Source organism: Schistocerca cancellata, chromosome 2 (genome assembly GCF_023864275.1).
Source record: "Schistocerca cancellata isolate TAMUIC-IGC-003103 chromosome 2, iqSchCanc2.1, whole genome shotgun sequence".
Lineage (NCBI taxonomy): Eukaryota > Metazoa > Arthropoda > Insecta > Orthoptera > Acrididae > Schistocerca > Schistocerca cancellata.
In genome coordinates this window covers 115,943,854-115,961,377 of record NC_064627.1, presented here as the reverse complement: position 1 = coordinate 115,961,377, position 17,524 = coordinate 115,943,854, and the positions used below count along the sequence as shown (strand labels likewise).

Below are 17,524 nucleotides of genomic sequence, written 5' to 3'. Positions count from 1 at the left end.
CGAGAGGGCTGTACAAGCTATGATCACACGCACAGCACAGCGGACACACCAGGAACCGCGGTGTTGGCCGTCGAATGGCGCTAGCTGCGCAGCATTTGTGCACCGCCGCCGTCAGTGTCAGCCAGTTTGCCGTGGCATACGGAGCTCCATCGCAGTCTTTAACACTGGTAGCATGCCGCGACAGCGTGGACGTGAACCGTATGTGCAGTTGACGGACTTTGAGCGAGGGCGTATAGTGGGCATGCGGGAGGCCGGGTGGACGTACCGCCGAATTGCTCAACACGTGGGGCGTGAGGTCTCCACAGTACATCGATGTTGTCGCCAGTGGTCGGCGGAAGGTGCACGTGCCCGTCGACCTGGGACCGGACCGCAGCGACGCACGGATGCACGCCAAGACCGTAGGATCCTACGCAGTGCCGTAGGGGACCGCACCGCCACTTCCCAGCAAATTAGGGACACTGTTGCTCCTGGGGTATCGGCGAGGACCATTCGCAACCGTCTCCATGAAGCTGGGCTACGGTCCCGCACACCGTTAGGCCGTCTTCCGCTCGCGCCCCAACATCGTGCAGCCCGCCTCCAGTGGTGTCGCGACAGGCGTGAATGGAGGGACGAATGGAGACGTGTCGTCTTCAGCGATGAGAGTCGCTTCTGCCTTGGTGCCAATGATGGTCGTATGCGTGTTTGGCGCCGTGCAGGTGAGCGCCACAATCAGGACTGCATACGACCGAGGCACACAGGGCCAACACCCGGCATCATGGTGTGGGGAGCGATCTCCTACACTGGTCGTACACCACTGGTGATCGTCGAGGGGACACTGAATAGTGCACGGTACATCCAAACCGTCATCGAACCCATCGTTCTACCATTCCTAGACCGGCAAGGGAACTTGCTGCTCCAACAGGACAATGCACGTCCGCATGTATCCCGTGCCACCCAACATGCTCTAGAAGGTGTGAGTCAACTACCCTGGCCAGCAAGATCTCCGGATCTGTCCCCCATTGAGCATGTTTGGGACTGGATGAAGCGTCGTCTCACGCGGTCTGCACGTCCAGCACGAACGCTGGCCCAACTGAGGCGCCAGGTGGAAATGGCATGGCAAGCCGTTCCACAGGACTACATCCAGCATCTCTACGATCGTCTCCATGGGAGAATAGCAGCCTGCATTGCTGCGAAAGGTGGATATACACTGTACTAGTGCCGACATTGTGCATGCTCTGTTGCCTGTGTCTATGTGCCTGTGGTTCTGTCAGTGTGATCATGTGATGTATCTGACCCCAGGAATGTGTCAATAAAGTTTCCCCTTCCTGGGACAATGAATTCACGGTGTTCTTATTTCAATTTCCGGGAGTGTATTTCTTGCTCGAACAGTCCACGGGTGTACTGCCGGTCCATAGTGTAAAACGGACACAATATTTCGGCGATCGGACATGTCGCCATCGTCAGGTGCGCTGACGAACTGAGCTCCTGAGGGCGGGCGGCCGTCCTAAATCCCCTCCCCCGCGGCATATACCAGACTCCCTGTGTGTTTGGAAAGACTTACATTCGACAGACAGAGCGCACCATCGAAGATCGTTGCCGACAACATCAGAGCCACACTCGACTTATGTACCCCAACAAGTCGGCAGTCGCCGAGCACTGTTTGTCCGAAAATCACGGACTACCAACATTCCAGGGTCTTGGCACAGACATCTAAATACTGGGACAGCGTCGTTAGAGAGGCTATCGAAATTCGTACCAGGGACGGAGTCATCAATAGAGATTGCGGCTATAACCTCAGCAAGGCACGGGAACCAGCACTGAATCTAATTAAAAAGAGGCTCAGCAAAGAAAACGAACGAGCGACCAGGGCGGACAAGGCAGTTACACCGACGCCACCAAAGATGCCAACACCAGCCTCTCAGCGACCGCCTACGCGCGGCCGCGGGTGCGGACCGCGGAGAGAACGCCTCGCGGTGGGGGTAGGGGATTTAAGGCGGCCGCCCGCCCTCATGAGCTCAGTTCGTCAGCGCACCTGACGGTGGCGACATGTCTGATCGCCGAAATACGAGGTGCTTTCAAGTTCTAAGGCCTCCGATTTTTTTTTCTCCGGACTGGAAAGAGATAGAAACATGCGTATTGTTTTAAAACGAGGCCGCGTTCATTGTCAATACGTCCCAGAGATGGCAGCACCGTACGGCAGATGGAATTTTATCGCCAGTGGCGAGAATGAGAACTGTTTTAATTACTTAAAATGGCGACGTTTTCCTTACTTGAACAGCGTGCAATCATTCGTTTTCTGAATTTGCGTGGTGTGAAACCAATTGAAATTCATCGACAGTTGAAGAAGACATGTGGTGATGGAGTTATGGATGTGTCGAAAGTGCGTTCGTGGGTGTTACAGTTTAATGAAGGCAGAACATTGTGTGACAACAAACCGAAACAACCTCGGGCTCGCACAAGCCGGTCTGACGACATGATCGAGAAAGTGAAGAAAATTGTTTTGGGGGATCGCCGAATGACTGTTGAACAGATCGCCTCCAGAGTTGGCATTTCTGTGGGTTCTGTGCACACAATCCTGCATGACGACCTGAAAATGCGAAAAGTGTCATCCAGGTGGGTGCCACGAATGCTGACAGACGACCACATGGCTGCCCGTGTGGCATGTTGCCAAGCAATGTTGACGCGCAACGACAGCAAGAATGGGATTTTCTTTTCGTCGGTTGTGACAATGGATGAGACGTGGATGCCATTTTTAAATCCAGAAACAAAGCGCCAGTCAGCTCAGTGGAAGCATACAGATTCACCGCCACCAACAAAATTTCGGGTAACCGCCAGTGCTGAAAAAATGATGGTGTCCATGTTCTGGGACAGCTAGGGCGTCATCCTTACCCATTGCGTTCCAAAGGGCACTACGGTAACAGGTGCATCCTACGAAAATGTTTTGAAGAACAAATTCCTTCCTGCACTGCAACAAAAACGTCCGGGAAGGGCTGCGCGTTTGCTGTTTCACCAAGACAACGCACCCGCACATCGAGCTAACGTTACGCAACAGTTTCTTCGTAATAACAACTTTGAAGTGATTCCTCATGCTCCCTACTCACCTGACCTGGCTCCTAGTGACTTTTGGCTTTTTACAACAATGAAAGACACTCTCCGTGGCCGCACGTTCACCAGCCGTGCTGCTATTGGCTCAGCGATTTTCCATTGGTCAAAACAGACTCCTAAAGAAGCCTTCGCCGCTGCCATGGAATCGTGGCGTCAGCGTTGTGAAAAACGTGTACGTCTGCACGGCGATTACGTCGAGAAGTAACGCCAGTTTCATCTATTTCGGGTGAGTAGTTAATTAGAAAAAAAATCGGAGGCCTTAGAACTTGAATGCACCTCGTATTGTGCCCGTTGGACACTACGGACCGGCAGTACACCCGTGGACCCTTCGAGCAAGGTGAATACTTTTTACGCTGATGAAGGTTACTCTAACCTGACAGCGGGCATGTTATCGAATACGTAAGAGACCTACCTGATTAATCTTAATTTGCAAACTTATTGACTACTGAATGTAACTTATATGAATTAAAAGTTTCGCCCTGCTTTCCCCTCCTACTGGAACGCGCACACTGCAGGCAGGTGACAGTTGAGCAGGAGCAGAGTGGCTAGCACAGTGGCACAGTGGCACAGTGGCACAGTGGCTGTACCCACCGGGCATGGTCGCGCCGTGCCCCGCGGCAGGCGGCCAGCAGTAGTGGTGGTCGGAGGAGAGGTCGCTGACGGAGCCCGCGTCGCCGCAGCCGTAGTTGCTGTCCAGCTCCAGCTGCAGCTGGCCGCCGCCGCCGCAGCCCACAGGCGTCGTCTCCGTCGACATCCACATGGGCGGCTCACCCTCTCCCGTCCCGTGCAACCTGCGCAACATCCGTTTCACTCAAGCACTGCCGTGCTACAGCAGCATGCTTCGGTACAAGGATACCTTAATGAGACACTAATCTGTCGTTCTGTGCAGGGAGGAGACCCCCCTTCCCATGAGGGATCAATGCCGATAAAATTTTATTAAATAATTGTTTCCATTCATAATGTACGGCAGTAGCCGGCTTGGGCATAGTGTGGTGGAGGGTACTGGCCGGAAGGCCGTGGTCGGCACATTCCTGCCACGTGCTCCTCGGTCAGGCTCTAGTCCCACGGGTTGGTTGCGCTGACGAGGGTACGTACAGCTTTCTCATTTGTCCAAAAATACGAGGCCATTTTAATAAATACCTTTTTCATTATATAAACACGGCTGTATTTTTAAACTTATTTGTTACTTCATCAAAATATGTGTCTTAATCAACACATCAGCACAATTTCTGTACATATTACAGCATTTACCATCACAAACAACCATTTTTTGAACTTCATACTGAGCACACCTCATCTTTCCCAACCACTACTGAACGGTCATTTTAACGTCGTTGTTATTAATCGGGTTACCTTCCATTCAGAAGGCTGTTGCACGCAGCGACTGTTATATTGGCCTGTAAATAATAGATTTCAGCTATCAGTCGTCCTTCTTAAATTCTATTGGCAAATCTAGATTTCAGCTAGAAACTAGCCATTCTCAGTGCACTATCAGTTTTGATCAATGCATGTTCATTGAACTGTGGATGAAGCCCGACCAACAGGCATTACATGCATTGATCAAAAATGATAATGCATTGAGAATGGCTAGTTTCTAGCTGAAATCTAGATCTGCCAATAAAATTTAATTTAAAAAGGATGACTAATAGCTCAAATCTGTTATTTACAAGTCATAGTTATTTCCATGGCGCTCTCCACTTAAAAACTTTTGAAACCTGAGCAAGTTCGTTAGGTATGTCAACAATACGATCTTCAAGCAATTCGGGACATTGCCTTTTATATATACACATCATCGCTAGGACAGAAAGTTGAAACTGGAATATGGTGTGGCTCTTACACTGTAGACGTCGTTTGAGAAGAGATTTTTCGAAATTTCAAACGTAAGCGGGTAAATAGTGGATAAAGCCCTTTTCTGAAAAATGTTGCTATTAGGGAAACTTCGAAGCTAGATCTACGAAAATAGGTATTTGCGTTCTCGGTCAGAAATAAAGAATTACGTGTTACAGCAATTTTGAAAATTTTACATCGCGGGGCCACAACAGTGACTGAGGGCTTTTTTTGAAAATATGTCATTATTAAAGTATTTAAAGCTACATCTGTGAACACTGGTTTTTGACTTACCGGTTACAAATTAAAAAATTCCTTTTCAGTGATTTTGGAAACTGGACCCTAAGGGGGTGAATAGGAGATGAGATTTTTTTTATGAAAATATTTTGTAATCGAAGCACTTTTAAAGCCAAATCTATGAAAATTTAAATTTAGCTCCTCATTTAGGAATTAAAAAATTACGCGTTTCACTGTTTTTGGAGACACAGCCTCTACTGGGGTGAAGTGGGAGATGTAAGTTTTTATGGAAATATTTCATTGTGCAAACATTTCTAAAGATAAATCTTTGAAAATTGGTGTTTGGCTTCTCGGTTGCAGTCGAAATAATACATGTTTCACTGTTTTTGGTAATTGAACAAATAAAGGGGTGAATACGGTAAGGTTGATTCACTGACTCATCAACGCCCAGTCCAAACCACTAATGATACGAACTTGAAATTTGGAGAGAGTGTGGATCTTGTACTGTAGGAATGTTTAAGAAGGGATTGCTGGCCGCTGTGGCCGAGCGGTTCTAAGCGCTTCAGTCCGGAACTGCGTAACTGCTACGGTCGCAGGTTCGAATCCTGCCTCGGGCATGAATGTGTGTGATGTCCTTACGCTAGTTAGGTTGAAGTAGTTCTAAGTTCTACGGGACTGATGACCTCAGATGTTAAGTCCCATAGAGCTTACAGCCAACTGAACCATTTTAGGAAGGGATTGTCCGAAACTCCATTCCTAAGGCAGTAAAATAGGCTTTAGGAAAGTATGTCGCTATTAAGGAAATTTAGAAGCTAGAACCACGACAACTGGTCTCGCGTTTCTCAGTCAGAAGATAATTAAAAAAAACATGTTTCAGCAATTTTAGGAAATTCAACCACTGAAGGGGCAAAATAGTGAATGAAAATTCTTTTCTAACTGAATAACAACTAAAATACTAAAGGATTTTTAAGGCTACAAATAATTAGAAATGGTATTTGACTTCTCGGTTAGAAATAAAAAAATACTTCTGTCAGTGTTCTGGAAATTCAGCCGCTAAGGGAGTGCAACTGGGGATTAAAATTTTTAAGAAAATATTCATTACATTAAAAAAAAATTAAAGATAAAACCATTAAAATTGGTATTTATTTCTCGGTTAGATATAAAGAAATAGTTGTTAGTAGATGAAAGCTGCTAAGGAAATGTATCCACAAGAACGGAAAAGGCATGATTAACAAAACATTTGGACTCCAGCTCTCAGAATCGGTTTTTGGTCAGAAATACGTTCGGAAAATGCCACGAATATATGGTCATAATTAGTGTGAAAAGTACAGAAGAACTTGCAGTCTGTGAACAACACATAAAATTCTACTAAATAAAAGCAAAAAATTCTCTGTAGGCCACACAGTCTATGTTTTAAATATCAGTACACTTGCTGATTCTTTGGTGAGGAATATGTGAACACAGTTTCCATATATTTGTCGCCCATGAAAGGATATATAATGCGATGGCCAAGATACCAATAATTCCCCATGATGCGCTTTTTGACTGAGGCTAGTGAAATGGTTTGAGGCACTCTTGTTCTGTGACACATCTCGATTATAGCTTTATGTTTTGCATCAAGTTGAACGTGCAGATAATTTGATTGGACTAAGAAGATCAGAAAGTGTCTCAGGACACGGAGGACAAACACAACTCAGTCGACGTGTCGGTAGTATAACACGTATCATGCACACGTCAAAAATTCTATGTTGCAATGACTGGACGACCTATCAGTACCAGAATGATCTAACATAAGTTGCATTAGAAGTTGAGACAGTTAGAGAAATAAGCCGTGGCAAAGCACGCATAGTGTCTCACCAATAACTGGGTAAAATCACTTGTCAAGCATTTTCTTAGAAGACGTAAAAATTCACAAGTACAACAGTAGCATCAATAGGGGAAAAGGGAAGAAGCCTCGATTTCCCCTAGGACTGTTGCAGGTGAGAAGTGGAGAACTACAATGTTAATCACCAGGGAAGCATATACGACCTGTGATCGGGGGCTGAAATGCAGTCCACCATCTGCAGTGAAGCATGAAATTTTGACCATGGAAGCGTCTCTTCCTCCAGAAATCAGTAAAAGAGAGCCGGTCGAAATTTCCGATACGAGCACGAATTCCCGCCACGTCGAAAGATAGAAACTCTCTGTGAAATGTTGACCAGGAGATGAAATTTGTATGGAAGAAATGTTTGTGTCTCTTAGACTGGTTTATTTGACACTTTATATCACATAGCGATTATTTCATGAGCAACAAACACCATTAAGGAGTAAATTACTGGAAAATGTAAAGTTCAGACAAGAGGATGTTGTAAGATAAACGTTTACTCACTTTAGACTATATTCTTACTGCTTGAAAGGAGATTAAATTAAGATGATGTAATTCATAAATATGAAGAGTATCATGGGAGCTTGCTCTGGTCATGTTAGCGTACAGACAGACATCTTGTGTCTTTATAGAAGCCCAAAAACTTCAGATCTCTCTAAAATAATGTATTTGTCAGAAATCAAATTGCTGTCAGCCTTATTTGCATGATGAACTTATGGTGCGCAACACTTCTTTCCTTCAAGCGTCATCGTAGACACTCTTCACCACTAATATCTATTTCATTTGAACCATTTGAAACGTTAATAACTATTTTAAAATATTACAAATATTAATAAAGATGGACTACAACGTATAAAATTCTTTGATCAATATCGTGTGTGATAGCTGCCAGTGAATGAGTAACCTCTACTGGTGAGAATGCATTGATGGATCAATGGGTACGTGGTAAACACATCGGCAGGGGCATGATATGAATTACTTGGGAAGACTTCAAAGAAAACTGGACGTGAATTTTACAGAGATTGAAGCACTGAAATGTGGCTGGATGGGCAACAACTACTAAATCCGTAGAGTTCTCACAGTTTGATAGTCGGTCCTACTATATTTGTCTCCTGAAAGTATGCATCATATTATATACGCTATGAGATATATACAGACATGATTCATTCATAACTATCTCTGGGGTTTTAAGGGGCGACTGTGCAAAAGCTGCCAGACACACAGAAATAAGACACACGTCAGTGTACAGAGAGTAACTTTCTAAGTTTCAGTACATAATGAGCGCAGTGGCGTAGTTGCAGAGCACACCATTAGGGTGCACGCTTATCGGAACATCTAGACAAATCATCTGTTTCGTATTCACATATCGAATTAGTGTGCACCTGCACATAGCAAACCCTATAAACACCTATCCAATATGGGTTGCTGCGTTGCGCCTTCCTCGGCAGAAGAAGCTACTACTTCTATCAACCGTTTGACGTGTTAAAAATGGTGCTACAATCCTGTAGAGATGCTCTATGCATTGACAAGTACAACTTTCTGTATGTTTTATATAACATGTTCGAGTAAAGCATATAACAGTATAAAACGTAGTAAATTGAAAAATAATTGAGATATTTATTGATGGTACGCTAACTCAAAATGTTTTTACACACAAAATACACATGTATATGCACACAAATAGTAGCGCCATAGACATCTGATTTGTATTCCACTCCTCTCCAAGCGTTTTGCAGGCGTAATATTTGCGATAGCTGCACGAATGTGATAGTGCAGATATGGTAGATCACGATCTGGTGTCTGCTACACTCGACTCTTGATAAAACCCCAAAGAAAAAAGAGTTGCGTAATGCCTGGGCTTCTAGATAGCCAAGCAATCGATGGACTCCCTCTTCCCATCCACGGATCTGTGAAAACATGATCCAAGAAATCCCTCACAATGCTCGAAAAGTGGTATGGTGCGCCATCTTGTTGAACCATCACGTCAAGAGGAAGTTGTGGCACAGCACCTTCAACTTGTCTGTGTACGTTGTCGTCTCCAAAGTGTCTACGTACTTTGTTCCGTTTACCGGAGGCTCCAGGAAGAAGAACGCGCCTTTAACCCTGAGTCACGTTCGCACTCTGTCAGTACGAGTAACTATACATGAATGCCTCGTTTACATCCATGCCAGAACTGTCTCAGCGAATGCCTTGCTACCCGGCCTGTCCTCAGGCTTCATTTTGCGTCGAAGCTGCATATTACGTACGCCCGTACCTAACTGCCTACTCGCTTGTCGGATTGAATTACGAGGGCTCTTCTGGACGAAAGTACGGATTAATTCAATAGTAGCCTCTGGAACTGTGTGCTTGGCGTGGTGGCCCGGTTTACCGAAGCAACTTGTCTCATTTCTTCACTGTTAGATAGGTGGAAGCACTTTCATTTGGTCGCAGTTCATACTCACGTGAAACCCGCTGTTGGACCAGTGTAACAGACTTCAGTTCCGCGAGAGAGAGCACACACAACACCTTCTGCTATGGAATCCACATCGCTACTGACGTGCGTTTACGTGAACGAAGCAGTTCCGTGCATTTACACGTGAGACCAGCTGCCGCCAGCCAACACAGAAGAGAGCCACAATAAATATATCAATTACAATGAAATGAATACCCCTAGCTGCGTAGAGACGTTGATATAAGTCAACGGTGGCAGTTGAGAATGTGTGCCCCGACCGGGACTCGAACCCGGGATCTCCTGCTTACATGGAAGACGCTCTACCCATCTTTTTTTAATCTCATTTTCTTCGTTTTCGTTCGTTGTATCTGCTCGGGGTGGACGTCGTAAAACACCCGTTTCATTTCGTCGTTGATCCATTAACTCAGTTTTTTTTTATTACATAGAGCAGCTAACCCTCTGACCGAACACGCTGAGTTACCGTGCCGGTGATCCATCTGAGCCAAGATAGTGCGACTGCAGGAACGTATCTCTGGCACGCCTGCTGTGAGACCCACATTTCCAACTTATTCTCCCGCACTACATTCATGGTGCCCCTGCGCATTATACTCATTACTCGCGGCGTCTTGCCGATTCCCGTAAAAGTTCGGGCACTGTTGTCCATCCGCATAGAAGAAGATGGTCAAATGGCCGGTGAGTCTTAACTATAAAAATGGTTCAAATGGCTCTGAGCACTATGCGGCTTAACTTCTGAGGTCATCAGTCCCTAAGAACTTCGAACTACTTAAACCTAACTAACCTAAGGACATCACACACAGCCCTGCCCGGGGCAGAATTCGAACCTGGAACCGCAGCAGTCGCGCGGTTCTAGACTGTAGCGCCTAGAACCGCTCGGTCACTCATCCGGCCCGTAACTGTCCGAAAGAACAGATACCATCTTCAAATATAAATATCTCAGTTATGTCTCAAGTTCTTAGAATTGATATTAAGATGTGTTTAACTCGAGCACCATGTAATTTGTGCCCAGTAAGTCGTCTTCTGACATGGGTGGAGGCACTTATGAATAACACTGTACAGGATGAATCAAAAAAGAACCTTGCAACTTTAGAATTATATAGAAATTTATTGAGATGACTTGCAGAATAATAAGATATGGCATAATGTAGCAAATAAACTCAAGCGTTATTTCCGTAGTACATTAGTACCCCATTCTGCCAGTAGGAGCCCCGACGTTGTGTATATTTAAAATGTCTGCTTTCACTGGTGCAGAGGGTGTCCGCTGTGTGTTTTGGTTTTACAAAACGAACTGTTCAACGCAGATCGCTGAAGAGTACCGAGGTGGGATGGTTTGCTACCAGCAAAACGGTGCACCATCTCATTTCTTCACGGAAGTTCAAGTTTTCCTCGATAATCGCTTCTCAGGTTGGTGAATTGGCCGTAAAGGGTCAGTCGCATTGCCATCTCGCTCCCGACTTGACACCACTGCAATTCCTTCTTTGGCCAGAGGTTGAAAATATCACTACAGTTGTAAGGTTGTTATATTTAGAACACGACCGGTTTCGGGCTCTTCTATGTCCGTCTTCAGGTGTCGTAACTTGGTACTGTGACCCCGAGCGCCCGGCGGACGAGTACAAGACGCGTTGTGCTACCAGCTAGCACAGTGAAGACCCTGTGTATGTTCCTCCCATAACAAATAATTTAGCTGACATGAAAAACTGAGTTTACGCTGCCGTTGCGCAAGTTACGCCCGATTTGCTGCAAGGAATGTGGGAAACGACTGTTTATCAGTGGCATGTTTTTCGCATCACAAATAGTAGTCATATTGAAACAAAATGACACTTCACACTCTTACGTGAAGATTGCGGTCCATTGCTACAGAACGACACATCTACCGATTCTGTAAATTATCTCAATAAATTTTTGTATAATTCAAGAGTCGTAAAGCCCTTTTTAGCTCACCCTGTAGATTTAGGCATATCCACTATTATCTCCCTCACCACTCTCCTGCTGTACTTTCTGCCATCGGGTTCCCCTAAATGGCAAGCAGCACCGCATAACAGCTACGCTATGAGGGAAACAAACCAACAGCCAAACAGGCGAAGACATCAGGTAAACACACCGAAGAATCCAGTCGATAAATAGGAACCTTTCCTTGCAGAGGTCGCCACGACATATCCGGCCACCGATTCCGACGCCGGGTTTCTATTGGCTCCAGCTCTCCATATAGGCCCGGTCGGTCGAAGGCAGACCAGTCTTCGTCCGCTGCTAATGGCAACCGCTACAGCAGATTCTCCGAGAAGGTATCAGAAGCCGCTGTACTGCACCGCCGATCTAAGTACCAGCCGACCGAGAGGAACCACATCCCCGGCTAGATCGACGGACGTCTACATCTATTGTAAAGCCAGCTATTACACCTGCCTGTTACACTAAAAGCTCACCCTGGACGTAATGAATAATTACTGTGCGCTGTGGTACCTGCAGTGGCAGACGAGGTTCTCGGTGCTGGGCTGGCGGGAGAGAGCGCAGGCGTCGTGCTGGCAGAGGCCGCAGCAGGCGGCGCTGCCGTTGGGCGGCGCGGCGGCGCCCTCTGCAGCCAGCAGGCGCTGCTGCAGAGCCTCGGCGCTGATGACGTCGGTGGGCTGGCGGTGGCGGCGCGGACTGCTCGCCGCTGCGACACAACCAGACAGAGAGTCGCGCTTAGCGTGCCCGCCGCAGCGGCAGCCGCAGCCGCAGCCGGCCCGGCGTCAGTCGCTGCCGTCCGTGCCCACGTAACAGCTGAACCGCGACCGCTCCTTGGGTGCTACGGGACAAGCGGCGCTGCCTGAGACACCGACAGCGGCTCTCTCCGTGTAACCACCCGTCTGCAGGGCTCTGGTGGTTTACACTGACGAAACAAAGCTAAAGGACCACGGCCTACCGCCTGGTGGCTTTGCGTGCACGTCACGCGATAGATGTAGAAGTGGAGCAGAGACGAAAGAGACATCTAGCAACAATACAAATCGGATAAGACGAATCTGTATATTGAGCAAGCAGTAAAGGAAATAAAAGAAAAATTTGGAGTAAGAATTACAATCCATGGAGAAGGAATAAAATCTTTGAGGTTTGCCGACGACATTATAGTTGTGCCAGAGGCACCGAGGGACCTGGAAGAGCAGTTGAATGGAATGGCCAGTGTGTTAAAAGGAGGATATAAGAAGACCACCAACACGTGGCAAACGAGGATAATGGAATGCATTACTTTTGAATACATTACGGGAAAGGCAGTGATCAATGTCTTACAAATATTTACTATTAAAAACAGTCTTGATCACGATTTATTTATCAAGGTGACCGGTTTCGACCACTACTGTGATCATCTTCAGACCATTGAAGAGGAACCTCTTTCTGTTGGAGAATCACTACTGACAGTAGTGACTTGATAAATAGATCGTGATCAAGACTGTTTTAATAGTAAATAATGGAATGTGTCGAAATAAATCAGGTGATGCTGAGGGAATTAGATTAGGAAATGAGACACTTCAAGTTGGGCTGGTTGGGTTGTTTGGGGGAAGAGACCAAACAGCGAGGTCATCGGTCTCGTCGGATTAGGGAAGGACGGGGAAGGAAGTCGGCCGTGCCCTTTCAAAGGAGCCGTCCCAGCATTTTGCTTGGAGCGATTTATGGAAATCACGGAAAACCTAAATCAGGATGGCCGGACACGGGATTGAACCGTCGTCCTCCGGAATTCGAGTCCAGTGTTCTAACCACTGTGCCACCTCGCTCGGTATACTTCAAGTAGTAGATTAGTTGCGCTATTTGGGGAGCAAACTAATTGACGATGGTCGAAGTAGAGAGGATATAAAATGGCAAGGAAAGCGATTCTGAAGAAGAGAAATTTGTTAACATCGAGTATAGATTTAACTGTCAGGAAGTATTTTCTGAAAATGTCTGTATGGAGTGTAGCAATGCATGGAAGTGAAACACGGACCATTAACAGTTTAGACAAGAAGGGAATAGAAGCTTTCGAAATGAGGTGCTACAGAAGAATGCTGAAGATCAGGCGGGTAGATGACGAAACTAATGAGGACGTAGTGAATAGAACTGGGGAGAAGAGGAATTTTGTGGCACAACTTGTCTAGAAGAAGGGATCAGCTGGCAGGACACATTCTGAGGATTCAAGGGATGAAACATTTAGTATTGGAGGGAAGGATGGAAGGTAAAAATCGTAGAGGGAGATCAAGAGACTAATACATTCTGGATGATGTACGAGTGCTATTCGAAAAGTAAGGAACGATAGGTCGCGAAATGGAAACCACAGTGAAAACCAAAACTGTTCCATTTCCAATAGTTAACTACAACTTCCAACTAATCTCCATAGTCGCCGATCCGACTTAGACGTTTGTCGTAGCGTTGTACCAACTTACCGATAGCCTCGTTATATAAGGCAGCCGACAGTGCTCTCCGCCAATTTCTCTAACGCTGGCTACCCTCATTGTCCGTGGCAAAATATTGTCTTCATAGCCAGCGGTTCATGTGAGCACAGATGAAACTCAGAGAGAGACGATTACGGGCTGTATCGTGGGTAATCAAACATTTCCAATTGAAAACGACGCAGGACCCTCTTCACTGGCCCTGCAGAATGCGGCTGAGAACTTTCTTGAAGAAGAACCCGCACGACAGTTACGTAATGTTGGCTGCATAGCTTCAGGCGAAATTTCTCACCAGGTCCTCGTACTTGGCGGGAGATACTATTGTTCTAAGTATCTTTATGTGCTCTCTTTGTGCTCAGAACTAAAAAGAACGACGTAACGCGATCGACGGGCATACTAGAGACACTGCCCAACACGCTTGTGCAGAACGTCATCGGTTTTCACTGTGGTTTCCATTTCGCCAATAACCCTCCTGGATTGCAGTAGTTAGTCGGAGATGAAGAATCTTGCACAGGACAGAGTAGCATGGAGAACTGCAGCAAACCAGTCTCTGGATTGAATACCATAACAACAACAAGGTGAAATCCACTGACAAATGCGACATTGAAAAATCGCAGATTGTTTTGACTGTGTGTCTGTGGAACTGAAACCTCAGGAACGGCGAGGCTAACTGTCAGTCCTCTGCAACAGAGGCTGAAGGAATTTGTAAACATGAATATGCAACATACCAGGTGGTTACAATTAAACTTTCCCTATTTAACACGGGAACTAATTACAAATGTGGTAGAATTAATGTCACTGACATAGGGAAGAGAAATAATGCAGAATCAGTTCACTTTTAATATGATGTCACGGTACATCATACCATTACATACCGTTACCATTACTGCAACAAAAGGAGCTCAATATGGCGCCCATCAATGGCCAGAAGAGTCTGAAAACTCAGGATTGGATTCTGCACATCAGAACGAAGGATCTCTGTAGGTATGCTGGCTACCTCTCTTGATATGCTGCGCTTCAGATCAGCACATGTGTGAATGTTCCCCTGTCAAACCCTGTCCTTCAGGTAGCCCCTCAACCATAAATCACAGGGAGTGTGATCAAGTCATCGTGTCTGCCAAGTATTTTAAACGATAGGCTGATAATTCGATCGTTTCTAAACGTGTTTCGGAGAAGCAGGTGAACTTCACGATCGATGTGCGGTGGGACGCCGTCGTGCATGAGTTTAATGCGTCTTTCTCTCCTGTAAGGCGGGTATGACATGCTGGCGAAGCATATCGTAGCAACGCTCGCCAGACACTCTGGACGTCATTTGTCCTTGAGCGTCAACCTGTTCAAAAAAGAATGGGCCAATGATAAATGTAGCAGTAAAGCCACATCATACCGTGACACGTTCACCATACAGAGGAACTTCATGCACAGTGACTGGAGGTGAAGATTTCCACACTAGGAAATACTGTGTGTTAGTCTCACCCGTCAGAGAAAAATGAGCTTCGTTTGTCCATAGGATGGTCCAGGGATGATCCTCGTCAACTTCAATCCCTCCGAGAAAGTGGAGAGCGAAGCCAACACCTCGTTGTGCGTCCTATGGTGCAAGCTGCTGTTCGATATGGATCTTGTACTGATACCATTCGAGAATGGTTCGAAGCACCTTCCGTCCACTGGACCACGGTATGTTCCATTGTCGTGACACAGCACGCGCACTGCCTGACAATCGGGAATTGCACGCAGCGTTGTCTGCCATAGCAACAGCGATGTCATAAACCATCTGTGGTGCAATCGATCGTCGTGCCCTTCCCGGAGCGAAGCTCAGTTTCCCAGTTGATTCGAACTTCTTCGTCATACCCCGCACAGCAGGTGGAGAAAGAAGACCCTTGCGGAATCCTTTTAGCGGGGGATATTCTCGAAGTGCAGCTGCAGCATTACTATTGTTTTGATAATAGAACTTAGCAATAATGCCCCTCTCCTTTTGTCCTTGTTCATGTTGATACGTCAACAAGTATGCTGCGACTGGTCAGGTGTGTGAGACTATGAATAACGATGACTGATCACGGCACAAGGTGGCCACAGTTTGAACAGGACAGTGGCTCTGAGACGCATGGAAATAATGCACCCCATAACATGGAATGACTAATTATAACCATCCGTGGTAGAATACATAACGTGAAGGTCGGGACATAGACGCTCTGTAAAGCAGAATAGGCCACGATCTGACGACAGGGTACAATGTTGATGCAGGCGCAAGTGATCCGCAGCACACCGCTCATTGTACAGTGTTTAACATGGCGCCATACAGTGAACGACCTCTACATGTTCCCCTTGTATCTCAACGATATCATCAATTACCATTTCAGTGGTAATGTGTTCATTGAGGTTTGGCTGTGGATTCGTAGAAAAGTGTTTACTGTTCGAATGAATAACTTGGGCTCCCACGATACTTGTGGTAAGGGAAATCAGAGCCCGTACGGAAAGGTATAGGTGTTCATTCTTCCCGCGCGTAATACGAGATTGGAATAATAGAGAATTGTGAAGGTGGTTCGATGAAACCTCTGCCAGGCATTTAAATGTGTTTTGTAGAGTATCCATGTAGATGTAGATAGCTGTAAATGTTTTTCTTCTTATTGCAGAAGTTTATTCACCCAGATCTCATAAACATACACAGTGATTGCTAGTTTCAGCGAAATCAAATCACCGTCTTCAGATCATCTGCATCGAAAATTTTTTCTGTGCAATGATTTGAAGGCGGCGATTTACTTCGCTGAAATTAGTAATCATTGTGTATTTTTATGCGACCTGGTTGAATAAACTGCTGTAATAAGAAGAAAAACTGTGTTTAGGTTCTGAGATCATGTCTAATACAGATGAAAATGTTAGTTAATAATCGTACATTTGGTAGTAACTGAAGCTGACATGGCAGCTGTACATCTGGTAGTAACTGAAGCTGCCATTACAGCTGTTGAGTACGTGAATATTGTTGTGGACCACCTGCATCCATTCCGGCTTCATGTCTTCTCCGCCGGCGATGGCATCTTCTAGCTGGATAACTGTCCTCATCACAAGCAGCATAAGGAAAATGACACTGAACTCAAACTGTTGTGTCGGCAACCCATTTAGCTTGACCTGAAATGGATGGATTACATCTGGGACGCTTTCGGTTACCAAAAAACCCCTGCCGGTAATATACTTGAACTGCATGACTTGCAGGTACAACCGTCTAGAGCCACATTTCTCCAGAAACCTATCAAGGACTTCTCTAATCCATGCCACGCAGCATCGATGTTCGACTGCCTCCCCACCATGGACCAAAACGCTATTAAGTTGGCTCATCACTGTAAGTTCACTGGACAACAAAATTAGACAGCACCTTGCAAGAGAACACTGACCGTTTTGGAGCGTTCTATATTGTGTAAGTCACAGCAGTGAAGTGGTGTGTATATTCCAAACGGTCGTAGGAAATTGGGGCAGTAATACGAATAGACCTGGACACGTGGGAGAATGACAGGGAAGAGGTGTTGTCAAGGTTCTTGGGGATTAAAACTGTATTCTGGAACAGGACTCAAACCAGGGACCTTTGCTTTTCACGGGTGAGAGGTCTACCGATTGAGGTATCCATGCACGACGCACGAAGAGCCCTTACAGCTGCATCTCTGCCAATACCTCATTTCTAATGTT

The 17,524-nt window shown here is 46.0% G+C and overlaps 1 protein-coding gene across 1 annotated transcript in view; it reads right to left on the bottom strand.

The window, feature by feature from the left end:
- LOC126151430 (uncharacterized) overlaps positions 1-17,524 on the bottom strand; it is a 428,037-nt gene that overhangs the window by 145,950 nt on the left and 264,563 nt on the right. Inside the window, exons 7-8 of the mRNA XM_049915941.1 lie at positions 12,199-12,243; positions 11,919-12,111 (exon numbers count right to left, since the gene is read on the bottom strand). Coding sequence (XP_049771898.1) covers positions 11,919-12,111; positions 12,199-12,243 — 238 coding nt within the window. The remainder of the gene's footprint in view (positions 1-11,918; positions 12,112-12,198; positions 12,244-17,524) is intronic.